We start from the raw sequence: 11,544 nt of genomic DNA, 5'->3' as shown, positions 1-11,544 counted from the left end.
GAGAGAGTGTGAGAGAGAGTGTGAGAGAGAGTGTGAGAGAAACACGTCCACTGCCGCCTGCAGGGCTGAGCTGGGCTTGTACCCGCTGAACATCGAGATCCAGAAGAGATGTGTTCAGTTCTGGCATCATCTCCATCAGTCTGATCCAGAGTCAGTGCAATATAAAGCCCTCCTCGCCAATGAAACCTCAGCAGAACCTCATCCTCTGAACACACTCGCTCTCCAACTCGTCCATCAGACTATACTCCCCATCAACCCCAAACCTATCATTAACCAAATCCACAAACATCTAAAAGACACTCATGATGAATCACTAAAAGCACATTTTGCCCTCCAGAATAAACTCCAATGTTACTCGACCCTCAATAGAACCACTAAATTGGCCAGTTATCTATTTATTAAACATTTTAAAGAAAGACAAATCCTCTCCAAATACAGATTAAGTGACCACGATCTAGAGATAGAGAGAGGAAGACGTAGACTAACATGGACAGAGAGAGAGCAGAGGATCTGTAGACACTGTGACCTACAGCACATCGAGGATGAGGAACACTTTCTGCTCTTCTGCTCTAAATATGCAAATATAAGAGAAACCTTTCTGCCCAGATTTGAAACCTTGATTCCATCATTCTCTGAACTGAGCGACACTGAGAAAATGTCCTTCTTACTGGGAGAAGATGATAGTACAGCTGCACTAGCGGCTAAATATGTGTTAGCTATTCACAACGCCAAAGTCAGCTAATTCTCTAGAGAGACCCACTGTACTTATTCATTTATTAGGATAGATTGTGTTTATTTATCTATTTATTTATATTTACTATGCTACATATGACATGATCTATACATATATGTTTTGTTTGTTTTATTATTTATATATAATATGTTGATGCTTTGGCAACATTGTGTTACACAGTCATGCTAATAAAGCTCATTTTGAATTGAAATTGAATTGAATTGAGTGAGTGTGAGTGAGAGTGAGTGTGAGAGTGAGTGTGAGAGTGAGTGTGAGTGTGAGAGAGAGTGTGAGAGAGAGTGTGAGAGAGAGTGTGAGAGAGAGTGTGAGAGAGTGTGAGAGAGAGTGTGAGAGAGAGTGTGAGAGAGAGTGTGAGAGTGTGTGAGAGTGTGTGAGTGAGTGTGAGAGTGAGAGAGTGTAAGTGAGAGTGTGAGAGAGAGTGTGAGAGAGAGTGTGAGAGAGAGTGTGAGAGAGAGTGTGAGAGAGAGTGTGAGAGAGAGTGTGAGAGAGAGTGTGAGAGAGAGTGTGAGAGAGAGTGTGAGAGAGAGTGTGAGTGAGTGAGTGAGTGAGAGAGTGAGTGTGAGAGTGAGAGTGAGTGTGAGAGTGAGAGTGAGAGTGAGTGAGAGAGTGTAAGTGAGAGTGAGTGAGAGTGTGAGTGTGTGTGTGTGAGAGTGTGTGTGTGAGAGTGTGTGTGAGAGTGTGTGTGTGAGAGTGTGTGTGTGAGAGTGAGTGTGAGAGTGAGTGTGAGAGAGAGTGTGAGTGAGTGAGTGAGTGAGTGAGTGAGTGAGTGAGTGAGTGAGTGAGTGAGTGAGTGAGTGAGTGAGTGAGTGAGTGAGTGAGAGTGTGAGAGAGTGTGTGTGAGAGTGTGTGTGAGAGTGTGAGTGTGTGTGAGAGTGTGAGTGAGAGTGAGAGTGAGTGTGAGTGTGAGTGTGAGAGTGAGAGTGAGAGTGAGTGTGAGTGTGTGAGAGTGAGTGAGAGTGTGAGTGTGTGTGTGAGAGTGTGTGTGTGAGAGTGAGTGTGAGAGAGAGTGTGAGAGTGAGTGAGTGAGTGAGTGAGTGTGAGAGTGTGAGAGAGAGTGTGTGAGTGTGTGTGAGAGTGAGTGTGAGAGTGAGTGAGAGAGAGAGTGTGAGAGTGAGAGTGTGAGTGAGAGTGTGAGAGAGTGTGTGTGAGAGTGTGTGTGAGAGTGTGTGAGAGTGTGAGTGTGTGTGAGAGTGTGAGAGTGTGAGTGTGTGTGTGAGTGTGTGTGTGAGTGTGTGTGTGAGTGTGTGTGTGAGTGTGTGTGTGAGAGTGTGTGTGAGAGTGTGTGTGAGAGTGTGTGTGAGAGTGTGTGTGAGAGTGTGTGTGAGAGTGTGTGTGAGAGTGTGTGTGAGAGAGTGTGAGGGTGAGAGTGAGAGTGAGTGAGTGAGTGAGTGTGAGTGAGAGAGAGAGTGTGAGTGTGAGTGTGAGAGTGAGTGTGAGAGAGTGAGAGAGAGAGAGTGAGTGAGTGTGTGAGAGTGTGAGAGAGTGAGAGAGAGAGAGTGAGTGAGAGAGAGTGAGAGAGTGAGAGAGTGAGAGAGTGAGAGAGTGAGAGTGTGAGAGTGTGTGAGAGTGTGTGAGTGTGAGAGAGTGAGTGAGAGTGAGAGAGTGAGAGTGAGTGTGTGAGAGTGAGTGTGTGAGAGTGAGTGTGTGTGTGTGTGTGAGACCAATGTGTTTGTAAGACCAGTGTGAGGTCTGCTGTCCCATCATGTCCTTCTCTCAGCTCTCTCTCTCTTCTTCTTCTGCATCAGATGTTCACCAGATACATCAAGGTTAGAGTGTGTGAATGGCTTGAGCTGGGTTTGCTGACTGCGCGAGCACACACACACACACACACACACACACACACACACACACACACACACACACAAGGAGCTTTGACAAAACAAAAGCTTGACTGAGAGAAATCATTCTCCAGTGTGTGTGTGTTGTGTGAGTCTGATTTCTCTTGTTTTGCTTGTGATGTTCTTCATCTGTGTATAGATCTAGCTTCAGCATGTGAGGACTGAAGGAAACACTGAGTGTAACACGTGATCAGCGTTGTGTTGTTGTTTCAGGTGGAGCTGCTGTCACACTTCGGCTCGGAGCACTTCTGTCCTCTCAGTCTGATCAGGTCTTTATTACACACTCACTCACACGCTCACACACTCACACACACACAGAGGTCAGGGGTCAGTAATGATGTCCTCTGAGACACACACACACACACACACACACACAGCTGCTGTCACACTTCGGCTCGGAGCACTTCTGTCCTCTCAGTCTGATCAGGTCTTTATTACACACACACACACACACACACACACACACACACACACACTGTTTGCCACTCCTTGCCACTGTTGCCTTTGGCTTGCTCAGTTGGGGATATTTGGACGTTCCACTAGAAACAAACATTGATGTATTGTTTTAATTTAATACTGTGAAGCTGCTTTGATACAACCTACGTTGTGAAAAGCGCTATATAAATAAACTTGACTTGACTTGACTTGACACACACACAGAGGTCAGGGGTCAGTAATGATGTCCTCTGAGACCCCCCCCCACACACACACAGAGGTCAGGGGTCAGTAATGATGTCCTCTGAGACCCCCCCCCCCACACACACACACACACACACACAGAGGTCAGGGGTCAGTAATGATGTCCTCTGAGACCAGAACTGAAATCCGAACATTGGATAAATCCAGATTCATAATACATGTTTGATTATGTTAACATATTAAAGGGTACATAACATGCACAGTTTCACCTAATCTCATGTTAATCTTGAGTACCTATAGAGTAGTAGTGCATCCTTAATATCTCAAAAAAGTGTTTAGTTTTATTAAATTTATAAAAGAAAAATACAGCTTTCCGATTCTCTCCGGAAAAAGCCGAGGTCCTGGAGGCGGAGCTATAGAGTCAAGCGGTACTGCTTGATTTCCAGCAAAAGACAGAAATCTGATCCAGTTGTACTTACATGAATGGGGTCTTTTATCACTGGGACCACTCCACGTTTTAATAGCAAACGATTTGCAAATCCAGCGTCGACCTGAGCCTTGTTAATAAAACATTCGTCACTGAAATGACCAGAACACACAACCGCACTTCCTACACTCCGTTGCTGCCCCGGAAAAACAAACGGCATCCACTGTTCCTGTAACACTGGGTTCTTTGGAAAGCTGGACACGGTAAGCTTTCCCTCACATCCAAATACACACTTTTTTGGAGACATTCTTGAACAAATCCTATGCAGCGCTGGCTGCCGATGATTTCCTGTTGATGTGCGCGGTCTCTTTCTCCTCTGGTCGACGTGCGCGCGGGCGCGCTTTTCCGAGAGAAATGCTCATATAAGGAGTTCCACTCTTATCTACGTCATTAGATCCACGCAAAAAAAAAACCCAGCCGAAACTTGTACCAACCCGGAAGTAAGATTTTCAGCACAGAAATTCTCCGTTATTCGTCCAAAATATTTTTTTAAAACTTTGCCCATGTTTAACATGAGAATCCATCTCTTTAACACTGTAAACAACTCTGAATAAATGAAACACCATGGTACCCCCCCTTTTAAAGGTTTCTTTCCAGAGGGGATTTTACATTTCTCTGCTATCACTCCAGAAATCTATAAATACTGCCAGCAGACAGACACACACCTTCACCCTGTGTTCAGCAGTACAGTACTGTATAGATCAGGGGAATCTTCACCCTGTGTTCAACAGTACAGTACTGTATAGATCAGGGGAACCTTCACCCTGTGTTCAGCAGTACAGTACTGTATAGATCAGTGGAATCTTCACCCTGTGTTCAGCAGTACAGTACTGTATAGATCAGGGGAATCTTCACCCTGTGTTCAGCAGTACAGTACTGTATAGATCAGGGGAACCTTCACCCTGTGTTCAGCAGTACAGTACTGTATAGATCAGGGGAACCTTCACCCTGTGTTCAGCAGTACAGTACTGTATAGATCAGGGGAATCTTCACCCTGTGTTCAGCAGTACAGTACTGTATAGATCAGGGGAATCTTCACCCTGTGTTCAGCAGTACAGTACTGTATAGATCAGGGGAACCTTCACCCTGTGTTCAGCAGTACAGTACTGTATAGATCAGGGGAATCTTCACCCTGTGTTCAGCAGTACAGTACTGTATAGATCAGGGGAATCTTCACCCTGTGTTCAGCAGTACAGTACTGTACAGATCAGGGGAATCTTCACCCTGTGTTCAGCAGTACAGTACTGTATAGATCAGGGGAATCTTCACCCTGTGTTCAGCAGTACAGTACTGTATAGATCAGGGGAATCTTCACCCTGTGTTCAGCAGTACAGTACTGTATAGATCAGGGGAATCTTCACCCTGTGTTCAGCAGTACAGTACTGTATAGATCAGGGGAATCTTCACCCTGTGTTCAGCAGTACAGTACTGTATAGATCAGGGGAATCTTCACCCTGTGTTCAGCAGTACAGTACTGTATAGATCAGGGGAACCTTCACCCTGTGTTCAGCAGTACAGTACTGTATAGATCAGGGGAACCTTCACCCTGTGTTCAGCAGTACAGTACTGTATAGATCAGGGGAATCTTCACCCTGTGTTCAACAGTACAGTACTGTATAGATCAGGGGAATCTTCACCCTGTGTTCAGCAGTACAGTACTGTATAGATCAGGGGAATCTTCACCCTGTGTTTACATTTACATTTAGTCATTTAGCAGACGCTTTTATCCAAAGCGACTTACAAAGTAGGACTAGATTAAGCGAGTCATCATGAAGAGGCAAAAAACAAAAAGCAGCGCAAGAAGTGCTCAAGATACAAAGTTCAGGCATTATTCAGAGTAGCATAAGCCCGATAAGTGAGGTTTAGAGGGAAAGGGGAGGTGTTTTTTTTTTTTTTTTTTTTTTTTTTTTTTTTTTATGAGGTTAAGTGCTCCCGGAAGAGATGGGTTTTCAGATGTTTTTTGAAGGTTGTCAGGGATTCTGCATTCCGGATGAGGGTGGGGAGAGCGTTCCACCAGCATGGAACTGTGAATGAGAATGTTCTGGAAAGTGATTTTGTGGCTTTCTGGGATGGAACCACGAGACGTCGCTCGTTGGCCGATCGTAGGCTTCTGGCAGGGATGTAGACTCGTAGGAGTGAGTGAAAGTAGGAGGGAGCTGAGCCTGTGATAGATCTGTAAGCAAGCGTCAATGCCTTGAACTTGATGCGAGCAGCGAGAGGTAGCCAGTGCAGTGAGCTGAACAGAGGAGTGACGTGGGCCCTCTTTAGCTCGTTGAAGACAAGACGGGCTGCAGCATTTTGGATCATCTGTAGAGGTTTAGTTGCACATGCTGGAAGTCCGGCCAGAAGAGCATTACAGTAGTCAAGCCTAGAAATGACCAGGGCCTGGACGAGAAGTTGTGTTGCATGCTCAGTTAGGAAAGGCCTGATCTTCCTGATGTTGTGCAGTGCAAACCTGCATGATCGAGCTGTCATTGAAATGTGGTCTGTGAAGGTCAGCTGGTCATCAAACGTTACTCCGAGATTTCTCACCGACTTTGATGGGGTGATTGATGATGACTCTAGCTGGATAGTGAAGTTGTGCTGTAGAGACGGATTGGCAGGGAGGACGAGAAGCTCAGTCTTTGCCAAGTTGAGCTGCAGGTGATGTTCCTTCATCCACGTCGAGATGTCTGCCAGGCAGCTTGAGATCCGTGCAGCTACTGTGGGATCATCTGGTTGAAACGAGAGGAAGAGCTGTGTGTCATCAGCATAGCAGTGGTAGGAGAAGCCGTGTGCTTGTATGATGTGTCCCAGTGATGTGGTGTAGATGGAGAAGAGGAGGGGACCAAGAACTGAACCCTGGGGAACCCCTGTGGTCAGTTGATGTGCTCTGGATACCTCGCCTCTCCATGCGACCTTGAAGGACCTACCTGTGAGATAGGACTCAAACCAGTGGAGTGAAGTTCCTGTGATGCCCAGTGCTGAGAGGCTGGACAGAAGGATTTGATGATTCACAGTGTCGAAGGCAGCAGACAGATCCAGGAGGATGAGGACTGAGGATTTGGAAGCAGCTTTTGCGATCCGTAGGGCTTCTGTGACAGACAGTAATGCAGTCTCAGTAGAATGCCCTTTCTTGAAGCCGGATTGGTTGACATCCAGCTGGTTGTTGAGAGACAGAAAGGATGTTACTTGGTTGAAAACAGCTCTTTCAAGTGTCTTCGCAATGAATGGTAGGAGGGAGATAGGTCTGTAATGTTCTACAAATGATGTGTTTAGCGTTGGTTTTTTAAGCAGTGGAGTAACCCGAGCCTGCTTGAATGCTGTAGGGAAAATGCCAGTATGGAGGGATGAGTTGATGATGTGTGTGAGTGCTGGTAGAAGTGTGGGGGAGATGGCTTGTAGAAGGTGTGAGGGGATGGGGTCAAGAGGGCAGGTGGTAGGGTGACTGGAGAGGAGAAGTGTAGATACTTCTTCCTCGGTTAGTGGAGAAAAGGAGGGCAGAGGGATGTTGGCTGTGGAAGGGGTCGGTCTGGGTTCGTGTGTGTGTGGAGCTGAGAACTGACTGCTGATAGATGTTGTTTTGTTGGTGAAGAAGATCGCAAAGTCGTCAGCAGTTAAGGAGGCGGCGGGTGGTGGTGGAGGTGGACAGAGGAGAGAGTTGAATGTCTTGAAGAGTAATCGTGTGTTGGAGGAGTTGTTGATCTTGTTGTGGAAGTATGAAGATTTTGCAGCATGAACATCAGCAGAAAAGGAAGAGAGGAGAGATTGATACGTACTCAGGTCAGATGCGTCTTTTGATTTGTGCCATTTCCTCTCCGCTGCCCTGAGTTCGGTCCGGTGTTCCCTAAGAACCTCAGATAACCAGGGGTTAGAGGGAGTGGCGCGTGCTGGCCTGGAGGAGAGAGGGCAGATAATGTCTAGAGAAGAGGTTAGCGTGGAGCATAGGGTATCCGTTGCGGTATTCACATCCAGAGATGAGAATTGTGGGGGTGGGGGAAGAGAAGATGAGACGGCAGAGGAAAGATGGGAGGGGGAAAGTGAGCGCAGGTTTCGCCTGAAAGTGACTGGTGGTGGGGTTGGTGGTGCAGGGGTAGAGAGTTGTAGACTGAAGGTAATGAGGAAATGATCTGAGACATGGAGAGGTCTCACCAAGATGTTGTCTGTGGTGCAGTTGCGTGTGTAAACCAGGTCCAGTTGGTTGCCTGATTTGTGAGTACCTGTGGTGATGAGTTGTGTGAGATCGAAAGAGGCTAGGAGAGAGATGAAGTCTGCTGCATACGGCTTGTCGAGATGGATGTTGAAGTCACCAAAGACTAGAAGTGGGGTGCCGTCCTCAGGGAAGGAGGACAGCAGCACATCCAGCTCATCCACAAAATTACCCAGCTGACCTGGGGGACGATAAATGACTACAATATGGATCTTAATGGGAGTTGTGAGTGTAATAGCATGATATTCAAATGAGTTGTTGTTGCATATAGAAGAGAGCGCAGAGTATTTGTAATTGTTAGAAACGAGGAGCCCTGTACCCCCACCTCTCCCAGACTGGCGAGGGGAGTGAGAGAAGGAGAAATTGCTAGAGAGAGCAGCGGGGGTTGCTGAGTCTTCTGGACGAATCCAGGTCTCAGTCAGGCCCAAGATATTTAGAGTAGAATGAGATGCAAAGGCTGGAATGAAGTCAGCTTTATTGACTGCTGACTGACAATTCCATAGACCCACGGAAAGAGAGAGAGGAGTGTGTGTGGATGAGAGAATGGGACGCAGATTGGCAGTATTGCGCTGCCTTTTGAGCGTGATAAAAGGGCGTTGCCGAGTGATAACAGTAATGTGTTGAAAGCACATGTTGTTTAAGGTGAACAATAAGATAAAAAGAGTGAAGGAAAAGGGAAAAGGAGATACTTAAGTGCCTTTCTGGTGTCCTTGCTCGGTGGAGTCGCGCAGGTAGAGTCGATGGTCTTTACCCGATTCGGTCTTCACACGAGGAGGCTGAACGCTTCCGCTGACGCTTCCGCGACAGCGCGCAAATTACACCGATATACAGATAATGCTTTCACCGCTTGAGTGAGTACAGCTGTTTCGGTCGGGCAATTAAGTGAATGACGCGAAAATGTGCCAAATCGAAAGTGCTAGGAGCAAAGGCTTACGTGCAAATTAGACTGCAACAATAATAATAGTAAGTTTCACTCGCGGCTTTTTGTTTACTGTGGCAACGCGTCTAACTAAAATACAGAATTATGTGAGGTTAAAAATACAAAATAAGCAGAGAATCGAAGATGGGCTTACCTTGACTAAAATGCAGCACTGAAATAACAGGAGAACAGAGTATTCTAGAAAAACACACTTGCGCGCTCTTGCCGTGCCTCTAGTATGCTGTTCGCTTGTCCTGACGGAATGATCTGAATCTCCTCAATTTATATTTATTCTTACAGATGCTGTTTCGGTCGGGCAATTAAGTGAATGACGCGAAAATGTGCCAAATCGAAAGTGCTAGGAGCAAAGGCTTACGTGCAAATTAGACTTGACTAAAATGCAGCACTGAAATAACAGGAGAACAGAGTATTCTAGAAAAACACACTTGCGCGCTCTTGCCGTGCCTCTAGTATGCTGTTCGCTTGTCCTGCTATACAGTACTGTACTGCTGTGTTCAGCAGTACAGTACTGTATAGATCAGGGGAATCTTCACCCTGTGTTCAGCAGTACAGTACTGTATAGATCAGGGGGATCTTCACCCTGTGTTCAGCAGTACAGTACTGTATAGATCAGGGGGATCTTCACCCTGTGTTCAGCAGTACAGTACTGTATAGATCAGGGGGATCTTCACCCTGTGTTCAGCAGTACAGTACTGTATAGATCAGGGGAACCTTCACCCTGTGTTCAGCAGTACAGTACTGTATAGATCAGGGGAACCTTCACCCTGTGTTCAGCAGTACAGTACTGTATAGATCAGGGGAACCTTCACCCTGTGTTCAGCAGTACAGTACTGTATAGATCAGGGGAACCTTCACCCTGTGTTCAGCAGTACAGTACTGTATAGATCAGGGGAACCTTCACCCTGTGTTCAGCAGTACAGTACTGTATAGATCAGGGGAATCTTCACCCTGTGTTCAGCAGTACAGTACTGTATAGATCAGGGGAATCTTCACACTGTGTTCAGCAGTACAGTACTGTATAGATCAGGGGAATCTTCACTCTGTGTTCAGCAGTACAGTACTGTATAGATCAGGGGAACCTTCACCCTGTGTTCAGCAGTACAGTACTGTATAGATCAGGGGAATCTTCACTCTGTGTTCAGCAGTACAGTACTGTATAGATCAGGGGAACCTTCACCCTGTGTTCAGCAGTACAGTACTGTATAGATCAGGGGAATCTTCACCCTGTGTTCAGCAGTACAGTACTGTATAGATCAGGGGAATCTTCACCCTGTGTTCAGCAGTACAGTACTGTATAGATCAGGGGAATCTTCACCCTGTGTTCAGCAGTACAGTACTGTACAGATCAGGGGAATCTTCACCCTGTGTTCAGCAGTACAGTACTGTATAGATCAGGGGAACCTTCACCCTGTGTTCAGCAGTACAGTACTGTATAGATCAGGGGAACCTTCACCCTGTGTTCAGCAGTACAGTACTGTATAGATCAGGGGAACCTTCACCCTGTGTTCAGCAGTACAGTACTGTATAGATCAGGGGAATCTTCACCCTGTGTTCAGCAGTACAGTACTGTATAGATCAGGGGAATCTTCACCCTGTGTTCAACAGTACAGTACTGTATAGATCAGGGGAATCTTCACCCTGTGTTCAGCAGTACAGTACTGTATAGATCAGGGGAATCTTCACCCTGTGTTCAGCAGTACAGTACTGTATAGATCAGGGGAATCTTCACCCTTTGTTCAGCAGTACAGTACTGTATAGATCAGGGGAATCTTCACCCTGTGTTCAGCAGTACAGTACTGTATAGATCAGGGGAACCTTCACCCTGTGTTCAGCAGTACAGTACTGTATAGATCAGGGGAACCTTCACCCTGTGTTCAGCAGTACAGTACTCTATAGATCAGGGGAACCTTCGCCCTGTGTTCAGCAGTACAGTACTGTATAGATCAGGGGAATCTTCGCTCTGTGTTCAGCAGTACAGTACTGTATAGATCAGGGGAATCTTCGCTCTGTGTTCAGCAGTACAGTACTGTATAGATCAGGGGAACCTTCACCCTGTGTTCAGCAGTACAGTACTGTATAGATCAGGGGAATCTTCACCCTGTGTTCAGCAGTACAGTACTGTATAGATCAGGGGAATCTTCACCCTGTGTTCAGCAGTACAGTACTGTATAGATCAGGTGAACCTTCACCCTGTGTTCAGCAGTACAGTACTGTATAGATCAGGGGAATCTTCACCCTGTGTTCAGCAGTACAGTACTGTATAGATCAGGGGAACCTTCACCCTGTGTTCAGCAGTACAGTACTGTATAGATCAGGGGAATCTTCACTCTGTGTTCAGCAGTACAGTACTGTATAGATCAGGGGAATCTTCACCCTGTGTTCAGCAGTACAGTACTGTATAGATCAGGGGAATCTTCACCCTGTGTTCAGCAGTACAGTACTGTATAGATCAGGGGAACCTTCACCCTGTGTTCAGCAGTACAGTACTGTATAGATCAGGGGAATCTTCACCCTGTGTTCAGCAGTACAGTACTGTATAGATCAGGGGAACCTTCACCCTGTGTTCAGCAGTACAGTACTGTATAGATCAGGGGAATCTTCACTCTGTGTTCAGCAGTACAGTACTGTATAGATCAGGGGAATCTTCACCCTGTGTTCAGCAGTACAGTACTGTATAGATCAGGGGAATCTTCACCC

The 11,544-nt window shown here is 46.4% G+C and overlaps 1 protein-coding gene across 2 annotated transcripts in view; it reads left to right on the top strand.

The window, feature by feature from the left end:
- The window catches only part of LOC307161632 (SUN domain-containing ossification factor), a 58,084-nt gene that overhangs the window by 25,976 nt on the left and 20,564 nt on the right, over positions 1 to 11,544 (top strand). Inside the window, exons 11-12 of one of the 2 annotated variants that reach the window (XM_079876490.1) lie at positions 2,500 to 2,520; positions 2,806 to 2,861. In XM_079876490.1, the coding sequence (XP_079732616.1) occupies positions 2,500 to 2,520; positions 2,806 to 2,861 (77 nt within the window). The remainder of the gene's footprint in view (positions 1 to 2,499; positions 2,521 to 2,805; positions 2,862 to 11,544) is intronic. The other variant, XM_079876491.1, reaches the window with a different exon arrangement.

The sequence above is a fragment of the Squalius cephalus genome, assembly GCF_949319135.1.
Source record: "Squalius cephalus genome assembly, chromosome: 7".
Lineage (NCBI taxonomy): Eukaryota > Metazoa > Chordata > Actinopteri > Cypriniformes > Leuciscidae > Squalius > Squalius cephalus.
This window is presented reverse-complemented; position numbering and strand designations above follow the sequence as displayed.